Source organism: Drosophila rhopaloa, unplaced genomic scaffold (assembly GCF_018152115.1).
Source record: "Drosophila rhopaloa isolate 14029-0021.01 unplaced genomic scaffold, ASM1815211v1 contig_115, whole genome shotgun sequence".
In the NCBI taxonomy this organism is placed as follows: Eukaryota; Metazoa; Arthropoda; class Insecta; order Diptera; family Drosophilidae; genus Drosophila; species Drosophila rhopaloa.
In genome coordinates this window covers 14,003,573-14,019,747 of record NW_025334990.1, presented here as the reverse complement: position 1 = coordinate 14,019,747, position 16,175 = coordinate 14,003,573, and the positions used below count along the sequence as shown (strand labels likewise).

The 16,175-nt window shown below is 41.4% G+C and overlaps 5 protein-coding genes and 1 long non-coding RNA gene across 6 annotated transcripts; 4 read left to right on the top strand and 2 right to left on the bottom strand.

Moving 5' to 3' along the window:
- The first annotated feature begins 1 nt into the window (after position 1).
- On the top strand, positions 2-1,212 carry LOC108039586 (serine protease inhibitor 42Dd-like). Its single transcript, XM_017116637.1, has 2 exons — positions 2-976; positions 1,038-1,212. Exons 1-2 carry the CDS (start codon positions 112-114, stop codon positions 1,187-1,189), a joined length of 1,017 nt encoding a protein of 338 aa, XP_016972126.1. The 5' UTR covers positions 2-111; the 3' UTR covers positions 1,190-1,212.
- Positions 1,213-1,338: 126 nt separating this feature from the next.
- LOC108039597 (cuticle protein 16.5) lies at positions 1,339-1,954 on the bottom strand. Its single transcript, XM_017116651.1, has 2 exons — positions 1,838-1,954; positions 1,339-1,773 (listed from the first exon to the last, which is right to left on the bottom strand). Exons 1-2 carry the CDS (start codon positions 1,841-1,843, stop codon positions 1,399-1,401), a joined length of 381 nt encoding a protein of 126 aa, XP_016972140.1. The 5' UTR covers positions 1,844-1,954; the 3' UTR covers positions 1,339-1,398.
- A 581-nt stretch (positions 1,955-2,535) lies between these two features.
- LOC108039596 (GPI mannosyltransferase 4) lies at positions 2,536-4,897 on the bottom strand. The gene is made up of 2 exons (XM_017116650.2): positions 4,543-4,897; positions 2,536-4,482 (listed from the first exon to the last, which is right to left on the bottom strand). Exons 1-2 carry the CDS (start codon positions 4,697-4,699, stop codon positions 2,549-2,551), a joined length of 2,091 nt encoding a protein of 696 aa, XP_016972139.1. The 5' UTR covers positions 4,700-4,897; the 3' UTR covers positions 2,536-2,548.
- A 780-nt stretch (positions 4,898-5,677) lies between these two features.
- LOC108039583 lies at positions 5,678-5,980 on the top strand. The gene is made up of 3 exons (XR_006417236.1): positions 5,678-5,763; positions 5,826-5,877; positions 5,945-5,980. It is a non-coding gene; the product is annotated as an uncharacterized LOC108039583 (long non-coding RNA).
- Positions 5,981-6,017: 37 nt separating this feature from the next.
- LOC123036938 (serine protease grass-like) lies at positions 6,018-6,589 on the top strand (the record flags this gene model as incomplete). The annotated part of the gene is made up of 2 exons (XM_044457521.1): positions 6,018-6,138; positions 6,201-6,589. Coding segments are annotated over 2 exons (510 nt in total), but the record flags the coding sequence as incomplete, so codon positions are not given.
- Positions 6,590-8,025: 1,436 nt separating this feature from the next.
- LOC108039595 (sodium-dependent serotonin transporter) lies at positions 8,026-16,107 on the top strand. Its single transcript, XM_017116649.2, has 8 exons — positions 8,026-8,902; positions 9,962-10,431; positions 11,097-11,373; positions 12,861-13,071; positions 13,126-13,578; positions 13,995-14,289; positions 14,970-15,170; positions 15,230-16,107. Exons 2-8 carry the CDS (start codon positions 10,246-10,248, stop codon positions 15,473-15,475), a joined length of 1,869 nt encoding a protein of 622 aa, XP_016972138.1. The 5' UTR covers positions 8,026-8,902; positions 9,962-10,245; the 3' UTR covers positions 15,476-16,107.
- Positions 16,108-16,175: the final 68 nt, after the last annotated feature.

Genomic DNA, 16,175 nt, shown 5'->3' with positions numbered 1-16,175 from the left:
ATCGTGTGGAGTTTTTTGCTCTTGTACTTAATTACAAATGAAGTTCACCCGAAAAAATTCACTGCCCTTCAGCTGGCTTCGAAGATCATTTTAGAACTATCCGACACCAATATGATCTTCAGCCCGACGGCAATCGATTTGGCCTTGGCCCAAATTTACCTGGGAGCCGCCGGAGAAACTGAAACCGAGCTGCGTAACGTCTTGGGTTTCCCTGGGAGATCCAAGTCAGAGATCATGGAGACCTTTCAACGAATCAATCCCCACATTTTAATAAACAGTCGAATGTTTGTGGCAAATGGAATAACTATCCTACCAAGCTATCAAAAAATGTCGAGGAAATACCTCCATGTCGATGCCGGGAGCATGGATCTGAATTTCCAGGGTGCCAGTAAAATAAACCAGTGGGTGTCATCTAAAACCAAGGGCAAGGTCGTGGATCTAATAGATTTCTCAATGCTGGATGATGCAACGAAAGTGATTCTCGTAAATGTCGTCAGATTCGTGGGTGAATGGAAGATCCCTTTGAAAAGAGCTTCAACGGGAAACTTTTATTTGCCGGACGAAAGACGTTCGGTTGCCATTAAAATGATGGACCTTTTCGGAAATTTCAAATACGACTTTCAAGACAAATTAGACTCTCATGTGACTATAATTCCCTATGCCAACTCCAGCTTATCTATGCTCTTGATTGTGCCCAAATCTTTCCGGGGAATCCGGAAGGCGGAGGACAATCTAAGGTCACTCGATTTAAGTAGTTTGAGTTTAAAGAAGCTTCAAGTTTCCTTGCCAAAATTTTCGATTAAGTACGACCAAGATTTGGCGCAGCCATTAATTGAATTGGGAGTAACGAACATATTCAACGATGCCGATCTCTCTGAACTTACCAAATCGAAGGAAAAAATTAGGATCGACAGCATACAGCACTCGGCCTCCATTAATGTGGATGAAAAAGGATCCAGGATAGTAGCAGCTGCAGGTTTAGTATCAGCCTTATGTTTTTGTTGGTATTGCTTTGGAATCTTTAAATTATATTTCAGGCGATGAATTATTATTATCTGCTCGAGCAAGAAAGAAAAAGAAAACTTTGGAATATGGTGGACTACTGGTCACTTGCAATCGCCCTTTTCTGTTTGCCATCATTGAGAATACGAAAATATTCTTCTTTGGACGATTAAGTCGTCCTGAATAGAATAAAATATGCATTCGCAATTAGTTTGTTGTTTGGTTAACTCTAGATCAGGGTTGGTCACAACAACAACATAGATTGATCTGGGTGGTGACTATTAACAGTTCAAAATTTGCAAACTAATAATGTTTTCAAAAGTCACAGAATTCGCTTAAATTGGCGGTTTATTTAGTTTATCGAATCATTTGGATGTGTCAATAAGTGGGTCCTGTTTACTTCTTCTTCAGGAAGGGGCTGACGATGGCCGGAGCCGAGTAGGTGGTGATGGGTGCGGCGTAGGCGGCACCAGGAGCGGCATAGGTGGCCACAGGAGCGGTGTAGGCCGGAGCACTGTACACCGAGGCGGTGTAGGCGGGAGCGGCAGCGGCGTAGGTGGAGTAGGCAGGGGCAGCGGCGGCATAGGTGGAGTAGGCAGGAGCGGCGGCGGCGTAGGTAGAGTAGGCAGGAGCGGCGGCAGCATAGGTTGTCACGGGTGCACTGTAAGCCACAGCCGGAGCAGCGGCGTAGGTGGCGGCATAGGTGGCCACCGGAGAGGCAATGTAGCCAGCCTGGGCGGCGGCGATGCAGAGAGCCAAGCAGATGAGGAACTAAAAAGAGGCAAAATCGAATCCTTTAATGGCTGATCATCCTGAATGGCCAACTGTTTCTCACCTTCATGTTGATTTGGTTGTTTGGGTTGGTTGGTTTGTCAGTGACTGATGCTTTTGACTAAAATTCTCCAGCATTTTATAGGCCAATTGTCGCCGCATTGCCAAAAACGGGTTTCCGGCTTAGGCAGCCCAAATACAAAAATCTAAATCAGAACACAATTGCGTCCGCAACGAGATTTCTGCCTGGTAACGTTCAATGAACGCGGATGCCGCGCCTTTACGCCCTCAGATGTTTGTCGGGAATTAACAGCCAACGGCGTGTCAAATGGATTACTCTTTTCCAGCAACGAGCATTCGACAACTGAAATGGACAGAATTACGATTCTGATTACTGATTGTTGAAACATGTTAAGTGATTTTGTGGAAAAGTTCTTGCTTACCTCTCAAATAGGATTCCCTTTTTAGCTGCACCGTTTATCTCTGCTCAATCAGTATTATTGTCCTAAATAATTAACTACAGATTGGCTCGAGTATTTGTGAAAACTTAATTGATAGTTAAACATTAGGTAGCTATTTGGTAATGACTAGACATATTTATAAAAATCAAGTTTGTTGTGCACCAAGCAGGAATGTTTACAGAAGTCAAGCTTTACAATAAATAGTTTTATGTTTACGGAAGTTGTGCTTTACCAGACTTGAGTTACAATAAAAAGTAATAAATCTTAGCCTACAACTTTGGTTCAAGGCACTTTGAATTATCAAATAAAAAACCCTACGCTGGTCTTTCCGTCAAAGAGGATTTCTGTAGAAGCACAGAAAGCGGCTTTTTGCGCTTTACATCGATCTCGTAGAGCGCCAGTCCCAGTTGATGGACAAAAGAGCTGAACTGCTTGTTCAGGTAGGCAAAACTCAGCGCTGGTGGCTGCTCCACGGCACAAGTGCCCCGGAGATCGTCGTGCGCCCAATGAGGGGCATCCACATCGCAGGGATGCCTGCCCTGCAGGCGGGGAAATGCCTCCGTGGAGAGATGTGGGTAGAAGACGTTGATTAACTCGAAGTTCAGGTAGCTGCTGGCATTGGAGTGCACCAGTGCCTCGTGGAGATCTGCACTCAAGGAGGCTGGAATGGCCAAGTACAGCTTGTAGCGCAAGCGACTGGGTCCCGACTGTTTCACTTCGCAGTTGCCACTAATAAGCTTCACCTTCTGTAGCAGGAGGTCCAGGGAAAGTCCTCCATACTCGTACATGTAGAAATCACGAGGGCGACGATATCGCAGATGGGTCTGCCTGTTGAAATGCATCACTCTCGAGCTGGGAATGTTGATTAGATGTAGAGGCAAACTGTAGATGTGTGATGTTATCAGATGAACGTGTGTGGCCGCCGGCTTGGTGGCTATTACATGCGACATTTCCGCCGCCAATGGATAAACGCCCGCCTGATGGATGAAGCCGAAGAAGAGGGTCAGCGCCACGTTGCTCACGTACCAGATCCTCAGCAGGTAGGGTCCCGAAGCTTTGCTGGAAAGTAGTCTGTCGTAGAACCATCGCAACAGCGGGTGATCCTTCTGGAAGGGATACTTGGCACTGAATCCTGTAATTAGCTTAGGAGCATGTAGCAGCAATAGGGGAAAAGTCACAGGCAGCAGGAATCGCGGCTCCTGATGGTTAATTAACGAAAGAAAGAACAGTGGTACAAAGATGGCCCCCGACATCAAAGACACGATGCTCTGGAAGCGCGGCAGCACTTGGTATTCCGCCCTGAAGAATCTGAGTAGCAGCTGGGCAAAGGCTCCCAATGAAGCCAGTGCCAAAACGTTGAAGAGCATTGGCATATTGAGCATCAGGTGGACATAGCAAGGGTGCACTCCATGGCTGGCAGTCTGCGCCGAATCCAAATTGGCTTTGATGAAGTTCCAGGGCGTGAAGACGAAGTTATCGATGCTCAGGTGCATCATGTGCAGTTCTCCGAGGGTCAAATGTTGGTAGTACAAGGAGTCACAGAAGATGAAGATCGCCAAGGCAGGCAGTGAGCACAAGCAGAACAGCACAATCCTCAGATTAAAGTCCCGGAAGGTAACGCTTCTGGTTCCCATGCCTCGCAGCAGCCAAAAGAAGACCATGGGTGCTCCGAACAACAGGAAGGTGGGTCGATTGAAAACGCCAGCCACACAGATGGTGGACATGGTCATCAGGTGTTGTAGATTGTGCGCCGGCAGGGAGTTCTTTAGCTTCCAAATCCGCACTCGCTCGCTGATGGACTCCGCCTTGTCGTACTTCTCCTCGAGGAACTCTTTTTTGTAGACCACCGTATTGGTGCGCAGCATACATTCGGATACCAAGCAGAGCAGCCAGGAGCACATGGCCATTTCCAGGCTGTTGGAGAAGGTGCGGGTGCCGAAGACGAGTAAAATCCAGGAGCTTCCCAAGGCCAAAAGACGGATTTCGAAACGAAGTCCATACAACCGGCAAATGCGGTACAAACAATAGTCGTTGGAGTATGAAATCAAAGTGTAAATGAGGCGGGGAAACACCACATAGGTGTAGGTACCCAAGAGCTCCAATTGCCATCCGGCTTTTAAACATTCGGCGATGAATTCATAGAAACTCCAAGGAATTCGGAGCAGCGCAAAAGGAAGAACTATTGACCTCACTGGCAAAGAGTTGTTAAACTCCCAAGCGCGCGTATGTTCCAGCCGAAAGTGATCGCCTGCAAGGTTTGGGATATAGTAAAGCTTATAGAGGGGATAATATCCCAAGCAGTACTCACCCGTCATCACCTCCACACTTTGGAAAAACTCATCCGGATGCACATAACCCAGTTGGGGCACGAAAACCAACAGCAAACGCAGTGCCGCAAAGCAATAATATGTGCTCAAGTGCCGGTCGCCGGGCGAGCGATTCTGCCAGAGTTTTGTCAAGCGCATTTCATGCAAATAATATTTTTAACTATCAAAACTTTTAGAGTTTTTCGTTTTTTTATTTGACAATCGACAAAAAATCAACAAAAATTTATTTGTTTTGCCAGCGCATTTGTGAGAATGGCTCCTTAGTGTGGCCATAGCTGGGCAAGCAGAAAATACTTTCCCAGGGCAAAGTTTAATGCCTCTTAACCTGCATTGAGAAAGTTGGAGAGGCTCTGAACTTTTGGGCGGTAAGGTTTGGGAGTCACTAGGGATTTGAATTTAACATAGATCAATTTCACAATTTTATGCAAATAAAAACCAGGTTTTTTCGGTTTTTAACCTAACATGAGGTCGAGAAAATGGTTCCTAAGCCATTAATTTTAAAAATTCTACTTTAGTGGAAATTATAAATATTATTTTTTAACTAAACATAGAAGCACACAATAATAAACATAATATAAGTAGTCGCTAAACATTATTAAAAATATCTCAAATATTTGTTAAACTGCTTAAAATGTTTGAGGTATCAAAATACAAAATCTATTTTTATACAAACTTATCTAAAATGAATATGCCTACTCGTTTATTGATTATCGGTTATTGCAAAAACTTATTGAACACAATTTTATTTGTACAATATTGTTATCTTACTTATTGCGGTTTCTTTTGATTTTATCCGGAATTGGTTTTGCTAATCTGCAAAATTTATTAACATATTTTTAAAGGGATTCTCGCCTGGGTTTCTATTAAGCGATAAGCGTGGGACATAAATGTTTTTCAACCGCAGACTAGCGTTCAGTCTGTTTTGATATAAGCTTGGATCATGAACACATCGCTCCCGTTTTTTGCCCTTTTTTGGGTAATATTTTGCATAATTCCTTTAGCTCATTTTTTGACACTAGAAGAATTCAGAGTTTACACTCAGCTGAAGGAGCTGGATTGCGGATTATCAAAGTTGAATCCAATTCAAAAAATTAAAAGTAGTAAAGGGATGGCCTTCCTCATGTCCCAACCTTGGATGGCCTTAATCTATGCAGAAAAAGATATAAATGATTGTCACTGCGGAGGCACACTAATATCAGAAAGTAAGTATAATATTATTCCAAGTCAAGAAGTAAATTTATCTAAATTCATTTTTTCTATTTAGGATTTGTTTTAACTTCCGCACATTGCCTTGCATTTTGTCCCCCATCAAGCGAGTAAGTAAAATATAAGTTGAAATGGAAAGCTCGTTTTTGATATTAAAATAATTATATTATTGAATAGATTCAAAGTTCGTCTAGGAGGAAACAACTTAACGACCGCAAAAGACTGCATATTATACGGCCAAAAAACTATATGTGCACCAATGGTGGAAGAGTTTTCTGTAATCAAAAGTATTTCCCACGATAACTTTGTATATAACCAACTTGGAAATGATATTGCTCTGCTGAGATTGGACCGAAAGGTGGTCTTTAAAGGTTAGTAACACGAAATACCATACCCTACATAGATTTACCATATACTAATTTTATTTTTGCAGATCACATTCGACCGATTTGTCTACCTCTGTCCCCCGAAGTGCAAAAGTCAACTTCGTTTATAGGTCAATCTTACATATCTCTCAGATGGAAACAGACCGGAAAAATCCTGGAAGGCACTCTAAATGAGGAAAATGTGACTACGGAGCAGTGCCCTGTGGATGCACATCAATCGTTTCTCTGTACCACCGAAAACACTGAATGCCACGAAAACTCAGGAGGACCACTGATTCGATTGGGAAGGTACCTTAGATCCACCCGACAGATGATGTTTGGACTGGCCAGCCATGGAAAAGGACTTTGTGGTAAAGGTCAGAAGGCCTACTACACAAATCTGTCCATCTTTATGCCCTGGATACTTAATACTCTAGCTGGATTTTCCACTTTTTAAGAAAATTAGAGAATTATTTGACATTTAAACTAAGATTGATAACATAAAATAATTTAATTACAAATAAGACACTCTTGAAAGTAAAAGAAAATGAACTGTGCTTAGAATTCGCTGATCTGAGACTTACGACCAAATTTAACTTAATTCATCGATGAATATTCATTCTCGTAATGTTCGAAGTAAGTTCCAAATCTAGCTATCTTTAGTTTAAGTCCCTAAGATAAGATCATTTCTAGTAGAATATACCCACAGTAAAACCATAAACTTTACCCACATTTTATAATATTTATCTGCCAGTACTTATAAAAATACTTGAACCTAAGATCAACTTGATATACAAGATTCAGCTGTGTTAATATAAAAATTAAATAAAACAAAGGCATTAAGGGCCTTTAATTGCAGGTGTTAAACTTCTAAGCACACTTCCATTAATCACAAAACATTTTAAAATAAATTATTGATGACACTACTCAGCTGCTTGGATCGACCACCTGATCAATGGCAATCCATTAAGACCTCACGCCTTCCGTTTATTATAATAAATGTGGAGCCGATGACGTAGTTTGTGGCTTTTGTAGGAAATTCGATGTCGCAATACAGTTATGTAAGCGCAGTTTTGTGGCAAAATAGTTCAGGAACGCACATTCAGCGATGATCCGCTGACGTGGGTGGTTGGCTGGTGAATAACACCCATGGTACATCTCTATCCCTGATCATCCATTGACAGACAGAGCGTCTAAAGGGAAAAAAGATACATCACCTCTGCTCTTCATCAACTACAAGATCGCCTACCTCAACCACAGAAAAAGTGTGCACTCCAGATAATAAATACCCCACAAAACCCCCGATCCGCGAATTATAGTGCCGATGGCGATTCGCAATTACGCTGATTTACCCACTTGACAAACCGAGTAGCATGTGCGCGCTACGCTCTCGCAATCTCCACTCGCAATAATTAGCAAATAAATAAACAAAAAGTTTAATTAAACTCTATAAAAAAGCACTTAATGATTCTCAATAAAATCTAGTGATCACTTAGAAGACCGTGACTATAAAAATCAGATGGCTGCCGCTTTTCAATGGGTAAACAACTCGGAATTATCCACAAGTTAACTTCCCCGAAAGTCTGTTTGCAACCAATCGAAACCGATTTCAACTGAATTCAACTGTTAACTGTGATTGCCATCTGTTTTTCAGTGGAATTATAAATAATTTCTGTATAAATCTAGACGAAATCAATCAAAACAATCGACTCGAAAGTGTTAAGTGAAAAGTGAGGGTGATCCTGAAAAATATAAAACAAAGCCATAACAATAATATGTTTTTAAGAAATAAATAAAATTTCAATAATAACTAATCCGTATGAAGTTTAGTTTTAATAACTTTAGCTACCCCAGCTACAATAAATATTTATTATTATAACAAATAAGGAAATTAATACAAAATATAAGTTAAAAAAGAGCATAAATTTATTTAACACAAATAAGTAAGGAGATTTCTATCCAATTAACTCTACAAAAAAAACAGCATTCTGAAATACATTCAGACCTTATTAAACTATAACTACCAAAATAACATAAACACAAATAATAACCCATAATACTCAAATAAAAAATTAAAAAGTGTCAAAAAAATTTTCTAATAAAAAAAATGAGTAAAATAATTACTTAAATACTTTAATTGGCTCTATGACTTCGCTTTACTTTACTGCATAATATAATTTCCGCAATTATCCATTCCAACTCGAAACTGAATTAGTGAAATGGAACTTTTGCTCTTGTCAATCGGCTGGACAGTATAGTAATGTGGCAACCATTTAACAAGACAAACTAGGCGCTCTTAATGGGCCACGCCCACAGCAACGCCCACTTTTGGGGAGGCAGAGGGCGGGCGTTCAATCAACTTCGATGAGCAACAGTTTGCTGCAATTTAAGTTACACTTTGCCACCTGTCCACGAGCCCCAAGTTTGGTTGCCCTAGCCTCCAACCCCAAAAAGGATACTTTGAGCAGGGCAAGCCAAGCCGAAGGATACTCGGCTCGTCCTGCGTCGTCCTGCCGACGACTTCTTGGCGCCCGCCTGCGCAGCGAACGTATAAAAGGACGACTCCGGCCGCAGGATTCATCAGTTGGCCCAAAGGAGCGGCGCGCGTCTCTCAAATCGGACGCATGGAAGTCCTCAAAATTTAAAATTTGTGCAGTGCCTTGGACATTTTTCAAAGTGCTAAATTCAAAGTAAATGTGGCAATTTTTTTAGTTGAATAACTGGCGGTTGTGCTGAGAAATACGTTTTTTATACAGTTTAATTTTAACAAGTAAGTATTAAAAAATATTTTTAACACTGAAAACCGTTTTATTTAACACATTTATATATTTAATTAAATTATTCTAAAAAAAAAAAAAGCTAGTCAATTTGCAATTACTTTTAATTTCAAATATGTATATCAAAAGCTCTCGATCAAATGTAAAAATTGATAAAAAAAAAATATTCAGCTAAAGTTTAAATGAACAGCTAAAGCTGCCCAAAATAAACAATTTTTATACCAAACAGCACTATTAACATTAGTTACATGTAATGTATTTTGTGATGCTTAATTCAAAAGATCATTTCCTTAAAAGTAAATATGACAAAGTTCTTAAACAAAAGTATTAAATCCTAATACAAGAAATTGAGCTTCTTTGTTTAATAAAATTATTAATTAAAGTTCTTTCAATTCTTGCATCTGCTAAATATCTAATGTGTAGCATCTGGTAGGAATTCTTCTTATCTCAAAGTGTATTTTGATTGTTTCGAATTTCGCTGGCCCGTATTTTCAGCACTTGTCTTATCAAACGCTTCCCATTTGGAAATTCCATCTGTGGTCCGTCGGCACATGTGTTCAACTTTCTTTATCTTTATCTGCTGTTTGGCTTCGCGTGTGTGCCACAATTAAATGGCAATTAAAAATTCATGCAAAGGGGTGTCTGAAGCCCCTGAATAAGATCAAGGCTGTAATTGTTTTCATTGTGAATTCATTTGGCCAAGTGAGATTCGTTAAGCACCATGGTTCAATTTAGCATGTAAAAGTGTGATTCAAGGATAAACCTTTAAAGTTGTTAATGGAATATAATCGGAAATTGCAATATTTCACGATATTGACATTGAAAGGATTTTTGGTGGCCATTAGTGTGGTTTAAAGGACACCGCGGCCATTTAAATTCACAATTCAGTGAGGGGCATTTACTATTTTACATTTTATTTAAAATCTCCAAACTATTTGCAAAAATCTGTGAATTTTAATGCTTCCCTGGGGCAGAAAATCGAAATCGCATGCCAATAAATGACCATCATTAGCCATGCCCCATTTAATGCAATTGTTTAACTTCGGTTTCAGTTATTGGCCAGTCGATACAGCGAGTCCAGCATGTTAAGAGTCGAGGGGAAAATGCAATTTCCACGACCACAGCGCTAAACGGGCCGGAAAAGCGGAAAAGCGAAGGGATTGCAGATTGCAGGTGGCGCGCCGTGAAAAGCCGCAAATAGAGCGCAGTTTTCGCTTTTTCTGGCCCCCGGACTGAGTTCAGAGTTCGGCTGGCTAAGCTAGTGCCCCGATCGGCGTACACTGCCACGCCTCCAGGCACCACGCCCCCGCCCCTCAAACGCCCCCCTCACGGCAACATGGATCGCAGCGGGAGTTCCGATTTCGGAGGAACAGCTGCCACGACGGGCCGCTCGAATCCCGCTCCCTGGAGTAACGACAAGGAGTCGCCGAACAACGAGGACGATTCCAACGAGGACGACGGCGACCATGCCACACCCGCCAAGGTCACCGATCCACTGGCCCCCAAATTGGCCAACAACGAGGTGAGTTCTCCTGTCTGAAAAATATCATAAAACATAATTTAAATCTGAGCAATAGCAGAGATTTCGTTGACTAAAAAAAATAATAGACTTCTTGTTTAATTTAAATTAATTCTTTTTGTTTCCTTTTAAAAATGATGTTATTTAAACATTAAAAAAGTATCTAAATTTATGGTGTTCTCTTAGAACTTTCAAATGAATTGGTTTATTAATAAACTACTAATGTTAGATTTTAAATTTGAAATTATGAGATCCCACAAGATGACTTCTATGAACTTTGAACTATTGAAAACCTGAATTGATCAGTAAGTTACAAAAAAACAATCGATTTCAGACCTTCAATTGTAATTTGTACACTATAATTTAACAGAGCGTTTTGAAAACTTTCAATGAAAACAGTTGTTTTGCTTAGATTTCCAAAATTGTAAAGTAGATATTTACTTAAGGCTCTGTTTTATAGCACTTAGTTAATTATGGGCTAGATATGTCGCTTATGATCTTGTGGTAAAGATTTATGTAAAACAGTGATATGCTGTTTGTATATTATATTTTTATTATTTTGTGATAATACTTTTGTTATTTGAACAAAAATTCCAATTTAAATTTGTTCAAGATTCCGAATAATAGTTTAATAACGCTACATTACCTTATTCTGTACCTGATATTAGCGCATTTTGGTTGTGTCCGTGACGGAGAGAACTCGAGAAACGTGGGGCCAAAAAGCCGAGTTCCTGCTGGCCGTGATTGGCTTCGCCGTTGACTTGGGAAATGTTTGGCGGTTTCCGTACATCTGCTACCAAAATGGAGGTGGTGCCTTCCTTGTGCCCTACTGCCTCTTTCTCATTTTCGGCGGTCTGCCCCTATTTTATATGGAACTGGCTTTGGGGCAGTTCCATCGGTGCGGCTGCCTCAGCATTTGGAAACGCATTTGTCCAGCCCTAAAAGGTGAGTACAAAGTCAGGGATCCCCACATGTGAGCCCTAAAAAATGATAAGTCAATAAATTTGAAATAGCCTTAGGCCTCCGTATATAATGCAAGATTAAATGGCAGTTTAAATGAATTACAAATATTGGGTTTTAGTCGCCGAATGTAAAAAAACCTGATTGCATATTAAAATCTATAAAGGCGTTCAATATTTGCGCAGAGGACTTTTCGCCTCGGGCGCTAGCATTTTGTAATGAGAAATTAAGTATACGCAGCGTGGCTCTGTGAAATTCATATAAAACACAAAACTCGTGTGTTGTTGATGTCTGATATTTTACACTCGGCCGAGCATTATTGTCTCAGCCAGATTCCGAGGCCACCCGCACTTGTTGGCCGCACAAAGGACCAAAGTTTCCTGTTTTTCTTTTTTTTTTGGAGAGTGGGGGAGGGGGTTTTTCAAAAAGAAGGAACAGGGGGGTAGACCATTGTGTGTGCCTGCGACATTATCAAGCAGTGAAATGGATAAGAGTCACCAGTTTTGTTGCAACAATTAACGACTTATTCAAGCGGAACGCACAAAGCCCAAATCAGGACCTCCATCCGGGCTCAAGGCCCTAATTAAATTGTCCTCAAATTGATTTACACCAGCACCAGCGATGAAAAGACAGCCACTGGAGGGGAAGTCCTATTCAAAGTTTTGCATATCGAGTTGATAATTCCATTAAGTGACAAACAAAATGTATGGCCTGCTCCAGTGGATTTGCTGCTCGCTTAAAGTCGGCTCCAACTTTTGCCAAGTCACTTTGTCTAGGCCAAATCCCACTCCAACTTGCTGCCTCGTAAAAAGTCCAAGAGCAAACACCACTTTGTGGCAGTCATCATTTGCTCAACAAGTGTTTGCTTTGGCAAACCTTTTGCCGAGCGACTCGAAATGAATGGAAAGCAGCCGGAAAGCAAAGCGAGTGGAAAACTTAAAGGAGGCTAAATCACGTGACGTGTCTTATTGGCCTCATAAGTAAACGGACGGAAAAACACAGAGGGTGGTTTGTATAAAAGATGAAACCTGCAAATTGTCACGCGGGAATATAGAGTATTCCAATTGCTTTTCCGATTCTCCTTTGCCCGTTTTCAATCAGATATATTGGCATTCCCAGGCCAAGTTAAGCTGCATTTTAAGTGCTACCTGTTGATTTGCGAGCTTCGCAGTCTTGTTAAGAGAGCAATCAAGGAAATTAATGGGGATAATAGGGATTTTATAGGAGTATATCTGAACTGTTTAAAACTCCTATTAGTAGAGTTTCTCTTTAAATACCAGTAAACTTATTATATTTAGATTAAATTCTCAGTAGGTATTTTTAAACATTTAAAGTAAAAGGAAAACTAAAATCATTTAAACATTTTAAGATGCACTTTTAAGTCAATGTCCTTTGGAAACTTAGATATATCAATGTCAGTTTTAGCTAACTATTTTTCCAACTTTAAAGTGTAACCTTCTTAAAATTTTCAGGTGTTGGCTATGCGATCTGCCTGATTGACATTTATATGGGCATGTACTATAACACTATTATTGGATGGGCGGTTTACTATCTCTTCGCCTCGTTCACATCCAAGTTGCCGTGGACATCCTGCGATAATCCATGGAATACGGAGAATTGTATGCAGGTGACCAGTGAAAACTTCACGGAATTTGCCACCTCACCAGCCAAAGAGTTCTTTGAGTGGGTATACCTTGTATATCCCTAAAATCATATCCCTAAGTAATTGTTTTACAGGCGAAGAGTGTTGGAGAGTTACAAGGGCAATGGCCTGGAATTCATGGGTCCAGTGAAGCCAACTCTGGCACTTTGTGTTTTCGGGGTCTTTGTCCTGGTTTACTTCTCACTTTGGAAAGGAGTGCGAAGTGCCGGAAAAGTTGTGTGGGTCACAGCATTGGCTCCATATGTGGTTTTGATAATCCTTTTGGTGCGAGGAGTTTCTCTGCCTGGCGCATATGAGGGTATTATGTATTACTTAACGCCCGAGTGGCACAAGCTGAAGAACTCGAAAGTTTGGATTGACGCCGCATCGCAGATATTCTTCTCTTTGGGTCCTGGATTTGGCACATTGCTGGCCCTGTCCAGCTATAACAAATTTAATAACAACTGCTATCGCGATGCCCTCATCACGAGCAGCATCAACTGCCTGACCAGTTTTTTGGCCGGCTTTGTCATCTTCTCCGTTTTGGGGTGAGTTTACGTTTGATGTTACTAGTCACTATAATTATTTAAGATTTTTAAATATTTAATTTTCAAGGTTTAAGCTCTTTGATATATAATTTATTCAATAGTTACTTGAAAACTTTCTAGAAAATTATACTTGAATAAGATGAAAGTGATACCTATTTTATATACCTATTTTGAATTTTGTACATCATACATTTTTTGTTATTTTAATTTGTCTCATGGTAAATGTTTTTACCCTTCAATGAATTCACTTTCTATTTTATTAGTTTATAAAACACAGATAAACTAGTTTACAGATGATATTTCATATGTTAATTGCGAGGGAATCACATATACAAACTATTAAATTATAAAATAGCATACCAGTTGAAGATAATATTTTGCGGAGTAACTTAATAATTTATTTTTCTGTATTTTAGGTACATGGCCTTCGTGCAAAAGACCTCCATCGACAAAGTGGGCTTGGAGGGTCCCGGACTGGTGTTCATTGTCTATCCGGAGGCCATTGCCACGATGAGCGGTTCGGTGTTCTGGAGCATCATCTTCTTCCTGATGCTGATCACCCTGGGATTGGACAGTACCTTTGGCGGACTAGAGGCGATGATAACGGCCTTGTGCGATGAATATCCTCGAGTGATTGGCCGGCGAAGGGAGCTGTTCGTCCTGTTGCTCCTGGCCTTCATCTTCCTGTGCGCCCTCCCTACGATGACCTACGTGAGTATTCCAGGCCGTGATTCGGTTAATTAACTCCTAAGCACGCCTGATACATATGCATGCATGTCCAACTGGCCCATTTAACGCTCCATCTAGCTGATAGCAACCCCTGTTTAAATATGCCAGCTAGAAGTCGATGGATTGCCGTGTTAAGTGCTTTTTATCGTCCGCCAGTTAATCTCCACACACTCACTCCCTTGACTCTCCTGCATTTTTATCACCTGTCAAGAGCAGTGGGCATGTTTGCCTTCAACCCGGTCAAACAACCACCGATGTGTGGCCAGTTGCTCCTGCAGCCAGCCAAGTTCTTCCTCCCGCCACTTTATCTGATTACATTTGAAATTGTAATTTGCCACCTTCTTTATTTCTGCCTGTCCTGGTCACTTGGCCATTTGAAGTAACCAGTATCGGTCAGGGGATCAAGCTATTCAATAACTCAGCCCACAGCCATTAATCAGTGCCAGTTAAGAGGGAATCTGTTGATTGGAGATTTGCTCCTAGGTGGTCTAAGGTGCTATGATATGGCTGTACTTAAAAAAAATGGGAAAAGCATGGAAATTAAAAAGAAATAATGATAATTATACAAACTACAGTCACTAGAAATAGCTCAGTCCATTTGGTTTGCATTGGTATAACAACGCAAAATGGAATTGGAAAACTAAAAATTGATATCCTTTCAGGGCGGTGTGGTGCTGGTCAACTTCCTGAATGTCTATGGACCTGGATTGGCCATTCTTTTTGTGGTCTTCGTGGAGGCAGCCGGAGTATTTTGGTTTTACGGCGTAGATCGCTTCAGCTCGGATGTAGAGCAGATGTTAGGCAGCAAGCCAGGATTATTCTGGCGGATCTGCTGGACCTACATTAGTCCCGTGTTTCTGCTGGTGAGGAATAACATACGAGTTAACAATACATTCAGATAACAATAACGATATACTTGCAGACCATCTTCATATTCTCCATTATGGGGTACAAGGAGATGCTTGGCGAGGAGTACTATTACCCAGACTGGAGCTACAAGGTGGGATGGGCGGTGACCTGCTCATCAGTGCTGTGCATTCCCTTGTACATTGTCTACAAGTTCTGCTTTGCCTCGAAGGGCGGATGCCGCCAGAGGCTGCAGGAGTCCTTCCAGGCAGAGGAATCCTGCGGATCGGTGGTGCCTGGCCAGCAAGGCACTTCGGTGTGACATGACCACGCCCAGGTCCATCTCAACATCCGCACCAGCTGCACCAGCATCAAGATCTACAACCTGAACTGCAGCAGCCACAGCAACAGCTTGTCACCAACAACCTCAGGGGCCGACGGAAGGAGCTGCCAGGCGGCCTTCCACTCAAACAATCTCAACTGCAACCACACCTGCCCGCCGGAGGATCAGATTCGCAATCGGAACCAGCAACAGTATCAACATCAGCATCGGATCAGCAACGATATCATTAGTTCTAGTCTTAGGCAGTCGCATAGCCATAGTTTAAGCCTCTGCTCCGTGCAGAGCAATCCCATGATGACCACAAGGATCCCACTTGCTGCCGAGGACAATAACTGCTCGCTGAGACTCAACAGCTGCCAGCCGCTCAAGTTCCCGCTGGCCAGCGAGTGGCTGGTCTGAGGGGCTTCCTTTATCTATCTCTATTCCACCGGGAGTCCTGCAAAGCAGCCATTTTGCAGGACTCCCCGTGCACAATATACAATTTAGCCGAAAAGGGAGGAACGAGGAACTCAACGTTTAATCTAGTTTGATTGCATCGCAAGCACATAGTGAACCTAAGAATTCTAGTTGTCCAGCCATCGATGGTGTTAACAATAAAATCCCTAGCCTTAGTTCGTAAGCGTTAACTAGCTTAGCTGTAAGTCAAGTGAAATTTGGTAAAATGCTTTCTAAGTAATAA

What these genes read in the sequence shown, in the direction of transcription:
- LOC108039595 (XM_017116649.2), top strand. Translation starts at nt 10,246, where the DNA reads ATGGATCGCAGCGGGAGTTCCGATTTCGGAGGAACAGCTGCCACGACG. An exon ending in CATTTGTCCAGCCCTAAAAG is followed by an intron (nt 11,374 to 12,860) that starts GTGAGTACAAAG and finishes TAAAATTTTCAG; the next exon opens with GTGTTGGCTATGCGATCTGC. An exon ending in CCCTCCCTACGATGACCTAC is followed by an intron (nt 14,290 to 14,969) that starts GTGAGTATTCCA and finishes ATATCCTTTCAG; the next exon opens with GGCGGTGTGGTGCTGGTCAA.
- LOC108039596 (XM_017116650.2), bottom strand. Translation starts at nt 4,699, where the DNA reads ATGCGCTTGACAAAACTCTGGCAGAATCGCTCGCCCGGCGACCGGCAC. An exon ending in AAGTGTGGAGGTGATGACGG is followed by an intron (nt 4,483 to 4,542) that starts GTGAGTACTGCT and finishes CAAACCTTGCAG; the next exon opens with GCGATCACTTTCGGCTGGAA.
- LOC108039586 (XM_017116637.1), top strand. Translation starts at nt 112, where the DNA reads ATGATCTTCAGCCCGACGGCAATCGATTTGGCCTTGGCCCAAATTTAC. An exon ending in CAGGATAGTAGCAGCTGCAG is followed by an intron (nt 977 to 1,037) that starts GTTTAGTATCAG and finishes ATTATATTTCAG; the next exon opens with GCGATGAATTATTATTATCT.